The sequence below is a fragment of the Chaetodon trifascialis genome, chromosome 22, assembly GCF_039877785.1.
Source record: "Chaetodon trifascialis isolate fChaTrf1 chromosome 22, fChaTrf1.hap1, whole genome shotgun sequence".
Lineage (NCBI taxonomy): Eukaryota > Metazoa > Chordata > Actinopteri > Chaetodontiformes > Chaetodontidae > Chaetodon > Chaetodon trifascialis.
In genome coordinates this window covers 20,943,526-20,961,513 of record NC_092077.1, presented here as the reverse complement: position 1 = coordinate 20,961,513, position 17,988 = coordinate 20,943,526, and the positions used below count along the sequence as shown (strand labels likewise).

The following is a 17,988-nucleotide window of genomic DNA, read 5'->3' as shown; positions in this document are numbered from 1 at the left end:
GCTGCTTTTCAATAATGTGGATTCTTCCTGGAAAATGAGCAGAAAGGCAGAAACGAGGAGCCTTTAACGCTGAGTTTGCTCATCAGTCGGTCACGGATGACCGTTCGCCGCTCCGGCCAGGATTGACTGCTTCCAAGTCAGCTAACGACGAGCAAACGAGCCTGGTGAGCAGCGTGATCGCAGAGTAATGTGACGGACGCCTCGGCCGTGGCCTAGATTAATGACATCTTCAAATGGACGGGAATGTCCTTGGATTACTGGCTAATCCCAGCTGAGATTTGAGAGATGAGAGAACTTGGCGATAAAGCTCAGTAATGGCCGTGTGTGAAGCAAAGATTAGTGGTCGTTGTCTGAGTGAAATAAGCTGTTCATTGACTATTCAGACAGTTCAGGGACTCCAGAAGCGATCATCAGTCCATCCGTCCATGCTGAGCCACAATCTCCACAGCCTGAGCTCATTTCACCGAGGCCTGCGCTGCTATGCTAACGTTAGCATGGCTGTAGATGTCTGCGCTTGTTAACACACAAACTGTGTTTCAGACTTCAAATGTTTACTGGGCACAGCTGAGCCAAGAGAGGAAGAGATGAATGATGGGAAACGTCAGATTCAGAGTTTTGAAGTTTGACCAGAGAACTGAGCTCGTCTCTGCTGCAGTCGCTGTCAGATCAATCAGCTATTCTGAAAGTGACATTTATCAATTAATCAGTCCTAGAAATCGACCGTAGCCCCTCCTGCACTGAATGTGACCCACCTCATTAAAATCTATCCAAACATAATTTATCGAAGCTGTCGTTCATCTCCTGAGCAGAATATTCCATCTCTGAGCTGGCAGCATGAGTGCTTCCACCTTAACAATCGGCGTACACTTCCACCTTTTTTCACTTTCACCTATTTTCCACCTTTAGGGTAGCACGGTGGCACAAGTGGTAACACTGTCGCTTCACAGCTAGAAGGTCCCTGGTTCGAATCCCGCTGTGGGCGCTGGTGGCGTGTCCTCCACCATGTCTCAGTGCCTGCTGCTCGAGGAAAAAGGGCCTTTCTGTGTGGAGTTTGCATGTTCTCCCCGTGTTGACCCGGGGTTTCCTCCATAATAACCCCAAGAAGATCACCGCCTGACCAGTGGTGACGAGAAGGGATGGGTCCGGCATCGGCTGGCAGCTGGCAGCCCACCACTCCTGGTCTGCCGCGGAGGATCGACAGACCGAGGATGGGTCAAACGCGGAAATATAATTTTACGGAAGCATGGCGTGTGCATGTAGTGTGCAACTATGTGTGATAAATAAAAGTACATTTCTTCTTCTTCTTCTTCTTCTTCTTCTTCTTCTTCTTCTTCTTCTTCTTCTTCTTCTTCTTCTTCGTAACGAGCGAGCCGCCCTCGGCGCTGATTCGTGCAGGTCATGAGGAGGACAGTGGACACACTGATTGCTGCTCACCTCGCAGCAGAGAAGTGAAACCTCCTCAGACGATCAATTATTAACGTGGAGCCGATTCGTTCCACAAACACAAAGGCAGTGGCCTCATCTCTCAGCCGCCGCTGCGTCGGTCTGATGGCCGCCGATCAAATGTTGCTGCAGTCAAAAAGTTATGCTGACGAGGCGAGGAAGAACAGGGCTGTCTGGGATTTTCACAATAAAACAGGACCGAAGGAGCAAAGACAAGTGAAACTTTTTGGGAAATAAATGGTGCGGTGGAAGCTGAGACCATCAACACCGCTCGCATCTGTCCACTAAACACAAGGCTGCAGCCAGCGGCCGCTGAGGGGTCGAAGGTCACGAGGCGTCTTCCCTGCACGTTTCAGGTGGTGTGTGGTGTCACATCAGCAGGTGTTTCCAGGCGTTTGATGAAATGAAGACAAATCGACTGGTGATGAGTTGCATTGTGGGTAATGTAGGCACCCGTTTGGTTTGTTTTTAAAGACGAATGGATGGAATGAAAGAAGCGTCGAGGTCAAAGAGCCCGCTGAGGTGGTTTGAACGTGTCTTGAAGAGGTTTTCCCAGTTTTGATCGATTGGGAGGAAATGATGGGATAGATCAGGACACGATGGAGGGATTATGTATCACATCTGACCTCTGACCTCTGACCTCCTCTCTACTCCTCAGAAGGAGCTGGAGGATGGAGCTCTGGGGGACGTCTTCACTGCAGAACTGCTGCCACTGTGACCTGGACCCAAGCAGCAGTACATGAGTGGATGAGTGGATGAATGGATGAATGGCTGAATGGCTGATCGTCTGATCGGCTCACAGGAGCACAGTTCAGCCTGATTCAGCAGCACTGTGGTAATGGTCTGAGCTCATTTGTGGTTTTTCCATCTGAAGTCCTGCTGAGTCCTTCAGAGCAGTTTTCTGTTTGCCTGCAGGAATGAGGCTCAGGACGGCAGAGCAGCAGAGAGCAGGATGTGCTGGATCTACATGACTCTGCAAACAGGAGTCAAAAGTCACAATACGATAGGACGTGTCCCCTGAGGACGCTTGTGTTGGACTCAGCCAACATGGAAGCCACTAGAGCCACAATGCTCAGCTGTACAGTAAGAGCGGGATGTTTTAAAGAGCTGCTGCAACACAAACTGTAAGATGACCGACCTGAACAGTGGATGAAGGAGGAGGCGCGCTGGACAGTCGAGCACAGTTCATTTATTTATTAAACATAGGTGGTAGAAACATAAAGCCTCGTTAACTTTACTATACATTATATCATATTATACAAATCATTTACAACATTGCAGTACATTAAAGAGAAAGAAAAGGCCACATTAAACGTAGTCACGACTCGTACTCAGAATACTCTGCTGTGCATACGCAGTATTTACGACCCCAAGCCGAACAAACATCACACCATAAAGACTTTTTCAGCTATTGAACTGGATACACCTGCCACACAGCGACACACAGACGCCCAGGCTAACAAAGTAAAGATCATTGGGGATCTGAAACACTGGAGACACAAGCTGAGGTTTTGCAGACAGGAAGTTTTTTGTCACTTGTTTCAGCGGTTTGCAGGACTGAAGTGCAGAAGCAGGAAAACACAAACACACAGTTCAGAGATGAACACACGGAGACAAACACACTCATGCCGACGAAGATCTGGGAGATATTTTCTTTTTTCGCTCGTCTTCTTCTCTGGACTTTAACAGCAGATTGCCTCACCTGAAGCTCACCGTTAGTCTGGACAAAATCAAACTAAACGGTACTTTGAAGACATAATTTGAAGACGTCTTCTGGTGGGAATGTCTCGATCACTGACGTTGTTTGATAATGTTAGCTAGCATCAGTCACAGCCTTCACAGCAGCAGAGAAAATGTTCGGCGAGAAACGAAGAAGAAAACGGCAGTGATATGGGAACTTTTAGGTTATTTTTTCAGCCAATCACAGCCAAACTTTTCTTAATCAGCTTCCATTTTAGAAAACAGCATCAGCTCAGTTTGACCTCAAAGTAATGAATCTCAACTCAGAGCTGCTTCGTCCAGAGCTTCATCTTCATCAGCTTCAATCCTGCTGAAAGCTCTGAAAAAGACAGTAAGTGGACCTTGAGTTGAGTTGTTGTTGTTGTTGTTGTTGTTGTTGTTGTTGTTGTTGTCAAACTGTCCATTAATGAAAAGCTAAATAAGATCTCCATCTTGTGTTTGGATCAGTTTGTAAAACACAAAATGTTCCCTGAACTCTGAAAGTCTCGGGGATTTTGTGTAGATACATGTTTTCATTTTGTTTTTATATTTCTTGATATTTTTCTATAATCTGCCTTCAAGTCTGATTTCAGTGTTTCAGACCTCGTTAACTTTCATCCTCGTTAACTTTCACTTAGCTTTAGTTCTCATGAGCAACAATAACATCATATGTCATTATTTAGCACCCGGACTAAAATAATCAAAAAATGCAGAAAAACAAACAGATTATGTGAAAATGTCAAATGAGCTGCCAGCGAGAGAGCCAGAGTCAGGATGTCTGAAACAGAAAATCCAGCAAAGGAAGGAAGCCTGAAGAGGACACGAGGTCACGAGGTCACAGCGTCCTTTTCAGGATCCCACGTCACGTTTTTGTGGAGCCAAAAGAAGAAAACAAAATCAATCAATCACAAAATCAACCTGAAAAATATCAGCAGTCTTGTCCACTTTGAGCTCCCGTACAGGAGCTATTTCTTTTTTTGTTTCTAAACAGGAAGACGACTTACTGTACATTCAATACACAAGTTTACAAATACATTATTCTATGTGTACTCTGTGTACCACCTACAGCGCTAATATTAATACACACTTTCTTCTTCTACGCTACGTTGGATGCATTTCACAGGGTAATTATCTGGATCGGGTTAGATTAAGGCACTATCAACGTTTATGCACAGATACGAACGACCAGGCAACTCATCTTCGCTGACGATGTTGTACTCTTCATGCATTATTGCTTATTGATGAATAACTGTGTTACTGCGAGTTTCTGTGACATCTGCTGGTTTTCTCTTAATATTCAGTTTGACCTACGAAGCGTTTCACACCACAGCAGATCACTTCAAGTCCGAACTCGACGGCCTGCACACATGAGAGTCGCTCTGGTTTCCCGTGACAGAACACATTTATTAACACAGGCGGTGGTTTGGATCGTTAAGGTTTCACCCTACAACTATGGGCGGGGGGGGGGGGGGGGGGGGGGGGTCTTTTCCTCAGTATCAGTGGCTGCTGTTGGTTCCCACTGATGACGAGGCCTCTTCCTCTTGGCTTTGAGGTCATGGGATAAACACTGCAGTTCAGACAGGTGACACAGCCGCACCTACAACGTGTTCATGACTAAAATCAAGGAAAGTGACACGAGAAATGTTTGTGACTGACGGCTTCCTTTAAGAGGCTGAAATCACGTCGAGCACGTCGAGTTTAAGGGGGAATTTTCAGAAATGCTCCTGGTCAGCTGGTCAGGGGGGCGTTTGTCTGTCTGTGTTTGATTGACAGCAGGCGTTAGTGCTGTTTGGAAAGGAGGCCTCCATCACACAGAGGGATGTGAAACTAGGGGGCGACAAAATATGGATTTCTCCTTTTTGGTTTTGTAATTTAAAGGAGCAGGAACAGTGATTTACAAAGCAGACGTGCAGCTGAAGCAGAGGACATGTAAAGACAGCGACAGCGTCTCCACAGGACGGGTGGAGGCGACACAGATGTGATGGTGTTCGATCCCAACAACACGCAGCGCACATGACAAACCAACAAGGAACAGAAAATGACACATCTGCATGTGCGGTCGACACACATGCAGATTGAAACTGATCAGGTTAAAGATTTATTTTATCAAAAATAGATCACAATTAAAGATTGTCAAAAACAAAAAACATGGCAACAATAACTGGAAATAAAAAACAGAAAAGAAGAAATCAAAATGCATTTCGCTTCCACGCTGAAGTTCCCAGTAACCAATCACACTATTGCTTTGCCTTAGTTTGCATGAACATGAGAGAATTTGGTGACGAGCCTGAACTGAACTCTGCAGCTGATGATGAAGGACGCAGCGGAGGACGTTAAATCAACATGTGGACATGTGACCAGGCTGACAGACGTTTAGTCACGAGGACGCTGCTGCTCTCGCAGGGGAGGAGCTGTGTTGCTGTTGGTGCACAGACAGTATGCAGAATACATTAATCATCATTACTAATGCGTGGTCACAGCTCATCAGAGCCTCTGTCAAACACAAACCCCCCCGGCTGTTTTATGTGTACGCACAGCAGATTTACAACAGTCCCAAACTGCAGAGTCGATGCTCGGGGTCTGATGGACCGACGTTTGCTGATGATGACAATAATGAGCTCAACATTTTGGGGAATATTTTTCTTTGTCATCATCCCCAGAGACAGATGAGAAGAAGGAAATCAGTGTCGATGATCTCCAGTGCAGAGACAGACCACAGGATGGCGACGCCGTGACCCGGCACACTCTCTCACGTCTGATTGGCTCACCCTGACCTTTTTACCGTAACCCTGACCAATCTCACTCCTCCAGCCTGAACCTGACCAACAGCAACGATGAGTACCGCCAGAGTCAGAGTAGGGCGGGTCGTGACTTCGCCATCCTGAGTAAAAAAATGTTTGTGAGACTAGAAGCAAAGTGCTAGCTTAGCTCCACCAAAAGTACATAAAACAAATCTGCAAAATGTTGCAGAAGTAAGAAGAAGCTCTACAGACGCCTCCACGAAGACTTTAGAGATGCTAACGACTGCTGGTCAATGATTAGCTCCAATGCTAACTACTGCTAAACTGCATTGTCTTGCTTTTACATTTAGATTTCTGCACCTGTTCAATAAACGACATGTGACATGGAAATAAGAAGCTCTCGTCACTGAACAGGCAGCAGGGACTCACACATTTTCAACATCATGAAAAATTAAAACCATGTGAACAAGGCAGCTTTGAGTTGTTGGGCGTTGTATTTTAGGCTAGCAGTTTCCCCCTGCTTCCAGCCTTTGTGCTAAGCTAGGCTAATTCAACCCGTACCTGTTGAATTAGTCTAGCTATCAAACTGATCGAACTCCATCGTCTCATCTGAATCTGAGAAAGAACAGCTGGATTTCCCAAATATTCAAATCCTACAAATGTTAGACATCAGGCCGGGAAAAGCCTCTGAAACAGCATTTACACCATCAGCTGACATCAAATTCAACTTCCATTAAAGAAATGAACTGATTTAGGTTTAGCAGTTTTAAGACAGGCTGAGCCTCTCCGACGTTACAAACCTCTGCAGCACATTATTGCCCTTAAACCAACATTCAGTTCATAAACAGTCACACAAGACAGTTTCACAAATAAATTAAAATGTGCAAAGAAAATCATGATGTCAGCTCTGAGCTGCTCTAATCAGGCTGGATGACACCTGATATTTCATCCAAAGGCCCACCTTTCCTTCATGTGTTCACCCCTCGTTCATGTGGTTTGGTGTATTTTTCTGACTTCTCTGTCATCAGGTGGCAGTTTACGGAGCGTTTGGGTTTATTTCACTGCACCAGACGATTAGAGACACATTTAAACACTCAATCCAGGTCTGATGACAGCGTTCAGGTGCGGAGGGACGCCGACGTCATTCAGGTGTTAAAGCTTCTGTGGTTGATGAGCGGACGCTGAGGTAGATGTTATCGATAGAACAGATATACAGCATTTTGATCAGAACCAAACACAATCAGAAACATTCAGAATCATCCAAAGAAGATGAGGCGACTCGCTCTGTTCGTGGCAGACGGACATTTTCCTCAGAGCTTTGTTTTTACAAAGGCAGAAATGGAAAAATCAAATCAAATCAGATCAGAAGAAGAATTAAAACACATTAGCAAAAATGTTCAAAACCTACAAAAAATTCACGAGGTCGACCCTCCCTCCATAGAAAACATATACAGTATGACAGTTCAAAAAATAGAGATTTAGCCTCAAACTCTGCCAGTCGAACAGAATTCTGTGAAGAAACGTGACAGCGATGAGTTGTTGTTGTTGTTGTTGTTGTTGTTGTTGTTGTTGTTGTTGTTGTTCCTGTGTTTCAGATTAGCGGTGCTGCGCTGAGACTTGTCTTCTTCTGTTTACATGCTCTACTTTCCACGCATGCAGTACTATGTTTGCTTTGGATATGATATGCAACATACAGACACGACTTACAAGTTGTTTTTCTCTACAGCACGAGGAGCAAACTCCCAACACGCCCCGTCATGAGCACACGAGGAGTCCGCGAGGCGGCGGCGGGATGTGAACACGTGTGGCGGGTGATTCAAGTAACGTTTGTCGTACCTCAGAGTCCAACTGCAGCTTCGCTCTGTCCAAACAGTCCAGATGTCCTCCTGTGATGGACAGGCGTCTCACAGCTGCACGCTGCTTTTATCCAGAGTTTGTTTTATTTCACCTCCATCACAGGAAGGAGGAGGAGGAGGAGGAGGAGGAGGAGGGACGGCGGGGGAAGCAGGGACGTCGTCTCTTTTGGTTTGACCGGGTGCAGTGATGGAGAAGCAGGATGGAGAAGGTGGAGGCTCCTCGTTCTTCACCTGGAAAACAAACAGAAACAGTGTTGACTCATTGCAAAGGTCACGGCCCATTGGTCCTCCACCTGTGTGATGTCATCAGCAGGGAGGAGCTACAGGGACTTCCTGGAATAAGAATGTCTGACGTGTGTGACGCCGGCTGTCTGTGCCTACTGCCTACAGGTGAAGAGCTCTGCGCCAACACGTCAGCGCTTCTCTGAGCGGCGTCTGAACTCGCCATTGGACAGTCGAGAAGAAAAAGACAAAACTAACCAGAGAACAGAAACGGCTGAACTGACCGAATCTGATCTGCATCTCAGTCACATTTGAGGAAGTCAGCGCAGAGCCGCAGCGAATGACTGATGAAAGAGCTCCAGAGCGAGACCTTTAAAGATTACAACCCAGAGCTGAGGAGACAAACGAGCAGCGAGCGTCCAGCTTCAGACTGATCGTTTGTCCACAGTCATGGTGGACTCTCCTCAAAGACGCTGATGATTTCAAAGGCTGGGACGTCTTCAGTGGACGCTCCAGCTGCTCAGTGACACGGTCAGTGTTTGTCTGGACACCCTGAAACTTCAGAGACGCGTCCAAACCTGCAGCCTCTTCATCGTTTGGATGAAGGACAAAGAGACATGGGAACAAAACTGCACACACACACTCATAACATGGACACACTGTACATCACGATGAACTCACAGTCTGTGCTCTGACGTGTGTGTATTCCTTTTTTCTCAGTCTGTCCATCGCCCACACACACACACACACACACACACACACGCACACAGACACACACGCACACACACACACACACACGCACACAGACACACACGCACACACACGTTGTGTTTATATCACTTGTGGGGACATTACATAGACTTACATTCATTTCCTGGAGCCTAATCACAACCACTGTCTGCCTGTTCCTCACCTTATCTAACCCGTAACTCTGTCCTCAGTCTGCACCCTAAAAAACACACACACACGCACACACACGCACACGCACAAAAACACACACACACGCACACACACGCACACGCACACAAACACACACACACGCACACACACGCACACGCACACAAACACACACACACGCACACACACGCACACGCACACAAACACACACACACGCACACAAACACACACACACGCACGCACACGCACACACACACGCGCACACACACACGCACACACACACACGCACACACACGCGCACACACACACACGCACACACACACACGCACGCACACGCACACACACACGCACACGCACACACACACACGCACACACACGCGCACACACACACACGCACACACACACACGCACGCACACGCACACGCACACACACACGCACACACACACACGCACACACACGCGCACACACACACACACACACGCACACAGACACACACGCACACACACACACACACACGCACACAGACACACACGCACACACACGTTGTGTTTATATCACTTGTGGGGACATTACATAGACTTACATTCATTTCCTGGAGCCTAATCACAACCACTGTCTGCCTGTTCCTCACCTTATCTAACCCGTAACTCTGTCCTCAGTCTGCACCCTAAAAAACACACACACACGCACACACACGCACACGCACAAAAACACACACACACGCACACACACGCACACGCACACAAACACACACACACGCACACACACGCACACGCACACAAACACACACACACGCACACACACGCACACGCACACAAACACACACACACGCACACAAACACACACACACGCACGCACACGCACACACACACGCGCACACACACACGCACACACACACACGCACACACACGCGCACACACACACACGCACACACACACACGCACGCACACGCACACACACACGCACACGCACACACACACACGCACACACGCACACACACGCGCACACACACACACGCACACACACACGCACGCACACGCACACGCACACACACACGCACACACACACACGCACACACACGCGCACACACACACACACACACGCACACACACACACACGCACACACACACGCGCACACACACACACACACGCACACACACACACTCCAGGCCAGCTCCATCAGCAGTCACATGCTGAGGAAGCAGAGCCAAGGACAGGACGAACCAGCAGCCGTCACTTCCTGTTTATTCTGTCCTGATTGTGCACACGGAGCAGCCGAGCTGTTGTCAGAGCGACCGACAGCGACCGACAGCATCAAGCTAACATTAAAGGGTCACGACGGCGTGCGCGGCGGGACGACTGCGTGGATGCTTCGGCACAGGAGATCTGATGAATAATCCGATTAACATCTTCCACACTGACCCTGAAACATCAGCAGGGGGACGTTTGACACATCATCCCTTTGGACGAGCTCTCAGTTCGTTAAACTGCTGATTTGCACCCTTGAATTACTTGATTTGTTCACTAGAATTAATAATTCAGATCTTCCAGGTGAATAAGTCCGTCCCTCACAGAGCAGCGTCACAGCACGCAGCGTCAGCGCCAACCCGGCTTTCACACGACGGAGTAAAGAGGACTTGCTGTTGAGTCGACTCTCTTTGGTTTGCGTGCACATGAGTGTTCTGATAGCAGCTCTGCCACCGGCCGAGTCGCAAACTGTGCATTCACTTTATCGACCCACTTCAATCTGTGCCAGCTACAGATGCTGGTGGGAAACGATGTGCGGCCACAGACAGCGTAAAAAGCTCCTCTGGACAGGACGTGATGAGCTGCACCGAGACAGCCAAGCGGACGGTGAGCTGGACCATGAACAGCAGCAGCCGTCCAACCAGCTGTGGACGGCGTGTCGTCTCCAAAATAATCCTGTGAAACTGCTCTCTGCGCTTTGTTGAGCTTCACGTCAGCCAGCACATTCAAGGTATTATCAGCTGGCATCTTTAAGCACGGCTGCACATTTTCCATGTAGTAACTGCTAAAAATAGAGCGTCCTCCAGGAAGACAAGGGCAGGGACATGAAGTAATGATCAATGTCACAGTCACGGGAATGATGCGGTTTGATCCACTGATGGACGAGGCCTTCTGGGTCGCTGATGCTCTGCATGTAAACAAACAGACACCTCACCTGGCTGCAGGTGAGCAGAGCAAACAGCACGTCTGTGCTGTCAATCAGAACAACCCGCATTCCTCCAACCAGCAGGAGGCGCTGCAGCCCCGGAGCAGCCTCCACCTGTCAGGACACATTTCTACATGACAGGAAATAAGGCAAACTCTCCAGCCAGTTGCGAGTATTCTCTGTTGCTATGGTAACAGCCATAATACCTGTCACGTGTGCTAGAAACTGGAGTTTAGTTGTTTTCAGCAGGTGGTGTAAATCTCCACCTGCTTACGCTGCACACACTTTAATAAAAAAAGGCTTTTGTGAAACTGGACTCAAGCTGCTGAATCAGTGCATCCAACACTTCAGCTCCATGTGATCCTGTCACCACGGCGACCGCGGCTCAGCAGCTGCCATCAGCGGCGCTTCAGCGTGGCGCTGGTCAAGGTCACGTGACTCATTCATCAAGCGTAAGTGACAAAGTGTCTTTAAATAAGACTGAAAGTCGACCTGAACAACACGACGCATCAGGAAAGCTGACAGACCACAGCGACCTTCATCAATAACTCAATCAATCAATACCAAGCTACACTCCATCAGCACAGCTGACTGAGCCACGGCTCAGAAACAGGAAATAAAGCGAGCACTGCTCGTGTTGCCTGACTGCAGACTGTCAGACTTCCACTGCAGACGAAATAATGAAAAGATCAATAGATTCATCGATAGTGAAAGCAGCTGTTAGCTTCTGTTAGCTGATCTGGTTAAATAAAGGTTTAAAATAATAATTGAATGTTCCTTCATCCATAGTTTTCTGCTGTGAAATGTTTTTGCATCATCGCATCTTTTTGTCTTTTATTTTGAAGGTTCTGACTTCCTGAAGTCTGAACTCTTGGAGCTCCGTCCGTTCTGATCTGATCACACAGAAAAGTGGAAGTTTGAACATTTCCGTCTCAGCTGAGGACGACGTGACGTCTGTCTGTCCTCTCGCTGGTCTTTGCGGAGCTCTCGGCTGACTCAGAGTTCGTCCAGCAGCACGTTGGACGAGCTGTCTTTAAAAACGATGTTTCTCTGCTGTCTGTCTGAAGTCTGCGGCAGAGCTTCGCAGGTCGTTTGTTTCTTCTCTTGTTTCAAAGGTTGATCAAGTTTCTGGATTTAAAAACTAAAAATAATTCGGTGACGTTTGCTTCGACCATCACGTGTTTGCTGTCGACCTCTGGCCTCCCTCCGCCTTCACCTCCGCCCACGCCCGTTTGTCTTTCATGAAGTGGAAAAAGGAGGGGGCCGGGGGGGGGGGGGGGGGGGGGGCGTTGTAACCACTGCAGGCCGCTCGAGGCTTCAGGACAGTTTCCCTCAGCGCTGACAAAGACGCTAACAATAGCTGTCAGAGTGTAACTCTGCCCCGTCAACAGCAGCAGTGTCATCCAAGGGGAAACCTGTTTACCTCCGCCTGCACCGGACCCATATGTCCAGAGAGGACAAGCCGGGCGGAGGAGGAGGAGGAGGAGGAGGAGGAGGAGGAGGAGGAGGAGGAGGAGGATGAGGGCGAGGAGGAGGAGGTGACTGCACAGGAAGAGATTCTGGCCAAAAAGCCTCCCGGGGGGAGCAGTCGGTTAGCTGTGAGCTGCCTCATGTAACACGCAGTAAACATGATGTATGTTCCTCCACAAACAAACAAACAAACAAACAAACAAACAAACAAACAAACAAACAACAACAGCTGCAACCAGGCGACTCTGAGCTACACAGAGACATTAGACAGAGCTGCGACTGTTTGTCCTCATTCATATGAGCGGTCAGAATAATAGAGACAGCATCCTCCACAGAGACACAGGTAGATCCACACCTGTCCAAAGGTGTGGCTTTAAGCTGAGCTCAGCGCTGTGGGATTCAGACTCTGTCCACACAAGCACCGCCTTTAAAGAAAATCACACAAAAACACCAGAATGTACAGAAAAAGCTCCGTTTTAAAGATGTCGGGGGCGTGAGGACGAGGCAGGAAGTGACATCTGGACTGTGGAGTCCCGGAGCTTAACGAGCTTAACGAGGTTCATTTCAACCACCTGCTGCTCCTCGTCAGTGAGGCTGGCAGCAGCTGCTCTGAGCGAAGTTACAAACACTGAAACGGGCCAGAAAAACCTGAAACTCTGCAGTCCAAGCAGAGAAATGAGAGATTCTGTTCACACGTGAAACGTTTAGGAAGTGATTTATCAACAGTCCTGAAGCTCATCAGGAGTTTCTTCATTTAGTTTAAATCTCTGATTGTCGGAGAATTTCATTTCATCTGGTTCAAACTGTCATTTCAGTTTTAAAGTGGGCTGTGCTCAGAGTCCAGACTGTCCTCTGCACACCTGTTCACTCATGGACACGTCACAGGTCAGCAGCACACACAGCTGTGAGCATGTCCACATACTTTTGGCCAAGGTGGATCTGTGTGGTTTGATCCAGCAGACAGATGTGACGCTCAGAGAGCAGCTGCTGCCACCTGCAGGCCTCCAGCTGCACTGCAGCTGAGCGACACCACAGAGGTCACAGGCAGCTTCAACATCATCATCATCAGCAGCACATCCTCATCATCATCACCATCATCATCCTGATGAAGAGTCATCAGATGGCATCTTATTTCAGAAACATGAAGCCTGTTTATTGTTTATCAGTGTCAGTAAACAGAAAAGATACATTTGGGCTCGTTTACAACAGTGACAAGCTTTACACTCACTCACTCACTCACTCACTCACTCACTCACTCACTCACTCACTCACTGATGGCAGGTGCCGGCCTGTCCATCAGGTTCAGCAGCGTCCTGCCGGGGGACGGGAGGAGCACCAGAGGCACCAGCTGATGACACGCAGCTGATCTCCAGTCAGGCAAAGCAGGAAGCTGAGGACACCAGAGATCTGCTCCTGTCCTCAGAAACACAAGCATTTACTGTGCAGAGGCTCTAAAGCTCACTGGATTCACACTTCATGAGGAAAAGACACCAAAACCTTCACGTGGACACAGTCTTTGATCCCTGAGTCCTAAAATCTCGTCCCACCTGCAGATGTTTGCTCTCATCTTATTCAATATGAGTCAAAAGACGCTAAATAAGGAGACCATCGGAGCAGAACGCTGTAGATGTACCTGCCCAACAGAGGTTTCAAAGGTCAAACATGCACTAATCAGTTTCCCGTCCCCACGGCAGCTCTGATCAGCTGTTCACGACCTGCTGGTGGACAGCGCAGCATTTAGCAGGTAAAGACACACACGTGTCCCTCAGGAGCTGGAGGAGGCCAAACACTGAGCTAAGAGAGGAAACTGAGAGGAGCAAACCGTTTGAGTTCACAGCATCACCTGGATCAGCTGATCGGTCAGTGTTGGCTGCGCTGCGCCCTCTAGTGGTCACTTTAATCACTGCAGCTTTAACTGAACCACAGTGTGGAGCCACTGTGAGACAGGTTGAACTCACCTGTGTGTGTGTGAGACCAGCCCGTCGCTGATAGGAAGCTGCTGGTCGTCCGTGTTGAAGAGTTGTCCGTCCACCTGTCTATCTGTCCATCTGTCCACCTGTCCATCTGTCCACCTGTCCACCTGTCCGTCCGCGTTGATGATTCAGCAGTTAAAACTCCATCAGACCTCCACCCATCAATCCATCAGCTGATAATCCTTCAGGACGGTGATCATGTGACCGTCAGAGTGGACATGTCCGCTGGGTCCACTTCAGCTCGTCCAGTCTGTCAAAGACGCCTTTTTCCATCAGATGTGGTTGAACGGTTCGTCCCTGCAGTCCTGATGAGTAAGGTGCTTTAACGAGGAAGTGGCCTGTTTTCACCTGACGAGGACTGATCAGCTGGCAGGACGTCACGGCTGAAGCATCGATCGAGTCACACCTGAACTGATTCTTTTCAACGTGCTCTCAGAGCTCAGCGGACTCATCAGCTGATCACAGAAACATCGCTGATCGTTCCAGTTAGCTGCTGCTTTCACTCTGCAGAAGAAAATCTAGAAGCTTCTGCTTCAGGACATTTTGTCTCAACACTTCACTGCAACAAGACATTTGATTTATGGACAAACCTGATATTCTGTCCTCAGATATGAACGTCTGGTGAAAACATCCTCAGCCTGTTTCAGTGTCAGTCGAGCTGAATCAGCCAAACTGTGTCTGTATTTAGAAATTAGAAATAATTTAGAAATTATTTTTCTGAAACAACAGAGGATCGGTGGCTGGCTGCAGCCCAGTGTGGAGCCTCTGCATGAGCTGACAGGTGTGTGGACAGCAGCTCACACACCTGGATGTGAAGGTGTTCGCTTTGCTCAGGCTGGCTGAGATGATGCGTTCGGTTCAGCGGCTGAATCCAAACAACATGGACGCTTCCACAACATGGTGGTTTTGTGGCCTCGCTGAGCCTCGTCTCCACGGCTTCAGCATCCTTTTCTTCCTGTGGCAGACAATACAGAAAAGTCTGGAAGGTTGCTATAGAAACTGCATCCAGTGAAAAGGTGCAGGGCCCCGTTTCAGCCACGCGGTGGCGCTGTTGGATTGAAAAAGCGGGACCTGATTTCATAATGCTTTCAGGACAGACTGAAACCTTTAAGTCTGAGTGTCATCGGGACGCGTGCCCTGCTTCTGGTCTTGAAGGCTGATTTTAAAGGTCCAATCAAATCTGCTCTCAAAGTGATTTAATTTTAGGAGAATTGATCCTTTCAGCCCGCTGCGCATCATCTGATCCACCACTGAGCTCCACCCAGCCCGAGTGGAAAGAACAAGAGCGTGAAATAACAGGTGTGTGTGTGTGTGTGTGTGTGTGTGTGTGTGTGTGTGTGTGTGTGTGTGTGTGTGTGTGTGTGTGTGTGTGTGTGTGTGTGTGTGTGTGTGTGTGTGTCTTAGATTCCATTGGTCCTGTGTCGTCTCTGCTTCAGATGAACAGAAGAGCAAATGTAAACTTTAAACCTGCATTATTGCATTAAATCACTTTACTAAGAGGAACAGGATGGATGCTAAAGTGCTACAGGCTGATCAGCTCCAGGCTTCCCCGACTCATGGCGCGTAATGGAAGACTGTTTGTGGGAGAGAAAGTATAATCCATCCGCTGCTGATGTGAATGAATCCCTCTGATGGCAGAAACCAGGAGTTCACCAGTCTAAAGTCAAAGCAGAGCGCACGGTGCTTCCTCCGCGCGCCACTCATGCGTAATCTGAGTCCGGATCAGACGTCGGTGAGCTTGCCGGTGTAGGCTTTGTGCGGGCTGCAGTTGGTGTATTTGATGGAGTCCGCGTCGTCGCTGTCCAGGTAGTCGGACTTGGACAGGGACGGTTTGCTGTCGCTCTTCTTGAACTCTCCAAACGGCGGCTGCTGCTGGCCGCAGGTCACGTGCGTGTACTGGAACTGCTCCTCGTGCTCCGTCTCCCGGTGGTAGAAGTAGTTAAAGTTGGACACGATGACGGGCACCGGGAGCGCGATGGTTAGCACTCCGGCGATGGCGCACAGGGAGCCCACGATCTTCCCCCCGATGGTGACCGGACACATGTCCCCGTAGCCCACCGTGGTCATAGACACCACCGCCCACCAGAACGCGTCCGGGATGCTGCTGAAGCCCGACTCCGGGTCGTCAGTCTCCGCAAAGTACACCGCGCTGGAGAAGAGGATGACCCCGATGAAGAGGAAGAAAATAAGCAGTCCCAGCTCCCTCATGCTGGCCTGCAGGGTCTTCCCGAGGATCTGCAGCCCCTTGGAGTGTCTGGACAGCTTGAAGATCCGGAAGACCCGGACCAGACGGATGACCCTGAGGATGGCCAGCGACATGGCCTGCTGTCCGTTCCCCTGGTGCTCCGCTAGCTCCAGCCCCAGAGTGATGAAGTAGGGCATGATGGCCACGATGTCGATGGTGTTCATAATGTTCTTAAAGAACGCGGGCTTGCTCGGGCAGGCGAGGAACCGGACCAGCAGCTCGAAGGAGAACCAGATGATGCAGAGCGTCTCCACGATGAAAAACGGGTCTGTGAACGGGTTTGGCTTCTTTGCGCGCGCGGTTCCGTTCACCCCCAGCGGCTCGTCAAACGTTCTGGCCTCCTCTCTGAACTCGGGCAAAGTCTCCAAGCAGAAAATCACAATGGAGATGAGAATAACCAGCACGGAGACGATCGCGATGCCCCTGGCGGGTCCGGAGCTCTCCGGGTACTCGAACAGGAGCCAGACCTGTCGCTGGAACTCGTTCTCAGGCAGCGGGCGCTCTTCCTCCTTAATAAAGCCCTCGTCCTCCTTAAAATTCTCTATCACCTCCTCCCCCAGTTCGTAAAATTTAATCTCCTCCATGAAGATGTCCACCGGCACGTTGACGGGTCTCCGGAGCCTCCCCCCGGACTGGTAGTAGTAGAGGATGGCATCGAAGCTGGGTCTGTTCCTGTCGAAGAAGTACTCGTTCCTCAGCGGGTCAAAGAAGCGCATCCTCTTGCGCGGGTCCCCCAGCAGAGTGGAGGGGAACTGGGCGAGCGTCTTCAGCTGCGTCTCGAAGCGCAGCCCGGAGATGTTGATGACCACCCGCTCGCAGCACTCCTGGTTCTCCACTCGCTCCGGGTCGTACACATCCTGGGCTGACAGCGCGGCCAGTGCCACAGTCTCATCCAGGTTCTCTCCGGGCACCACTGTCATCTTTCCCCCCCCAGACAAGGGCGACGATTCCCGCACCTCAGTCCTCTCTGTACCCCCTCCGACACCCACGCGCGTGTTTGAGCGTCTCCGCGTGTCCTTCTCCGTTTGGCTGCCGCGTCGGCGTCACGTCTGCGGGTGGTCTGGTTCCGCTGGCATTTTGGGCCCCCCGCCGCTCACCTTTCCCATCCGCGCGCTGCTGTAGTCTGGACTGTCGGCTGTCACATTCACTGCATCTTAAGCAGGCTTTGCCCTCCCCGAGCTGACGTGTGTGTGCACGCTCTCTCACTGAGGGGAAATAAAAACACACGCACGCACAGACGCTCCTGGT

The 17,988-nt window shown here is 49.5% G+C and overlaps 1 protein-coding gene across 1 annotated transcript in view; it reads right to left on the bottom strand.

Moving 5' to 3' along the window:
* Window positions 1-2,612: 2,612 nt before the first annotated feature.
* LOC139350322 (shaker-related potassium channel tsha2-like) overlaps window positions 2,613-17,988 on the bottom strand; it is a 15,860-nt gene continuing 484 nt past the window's right edge. Inside the window, exons 2-3 of the mRNA XM_070991583.1 lie at window positions 14,481-17,945; window positions 2,613-7,990 (exon numbers count right to left, since the gene is read on the bottom strand). Coding sequence (XP_070847684.1) covers window positions 16,218-17,660 — 1,443 coding nt within the window. The 5' untranslated portion in view covers window positions 17,661-17,945 and the 3' untranslated portion in view covers window positions 2,613-7,990; window positions 14,481-16,217. The remainder of the gene's footprint in view (window positions 7,991-14,480; window positions 17,946-17,988) is intronic.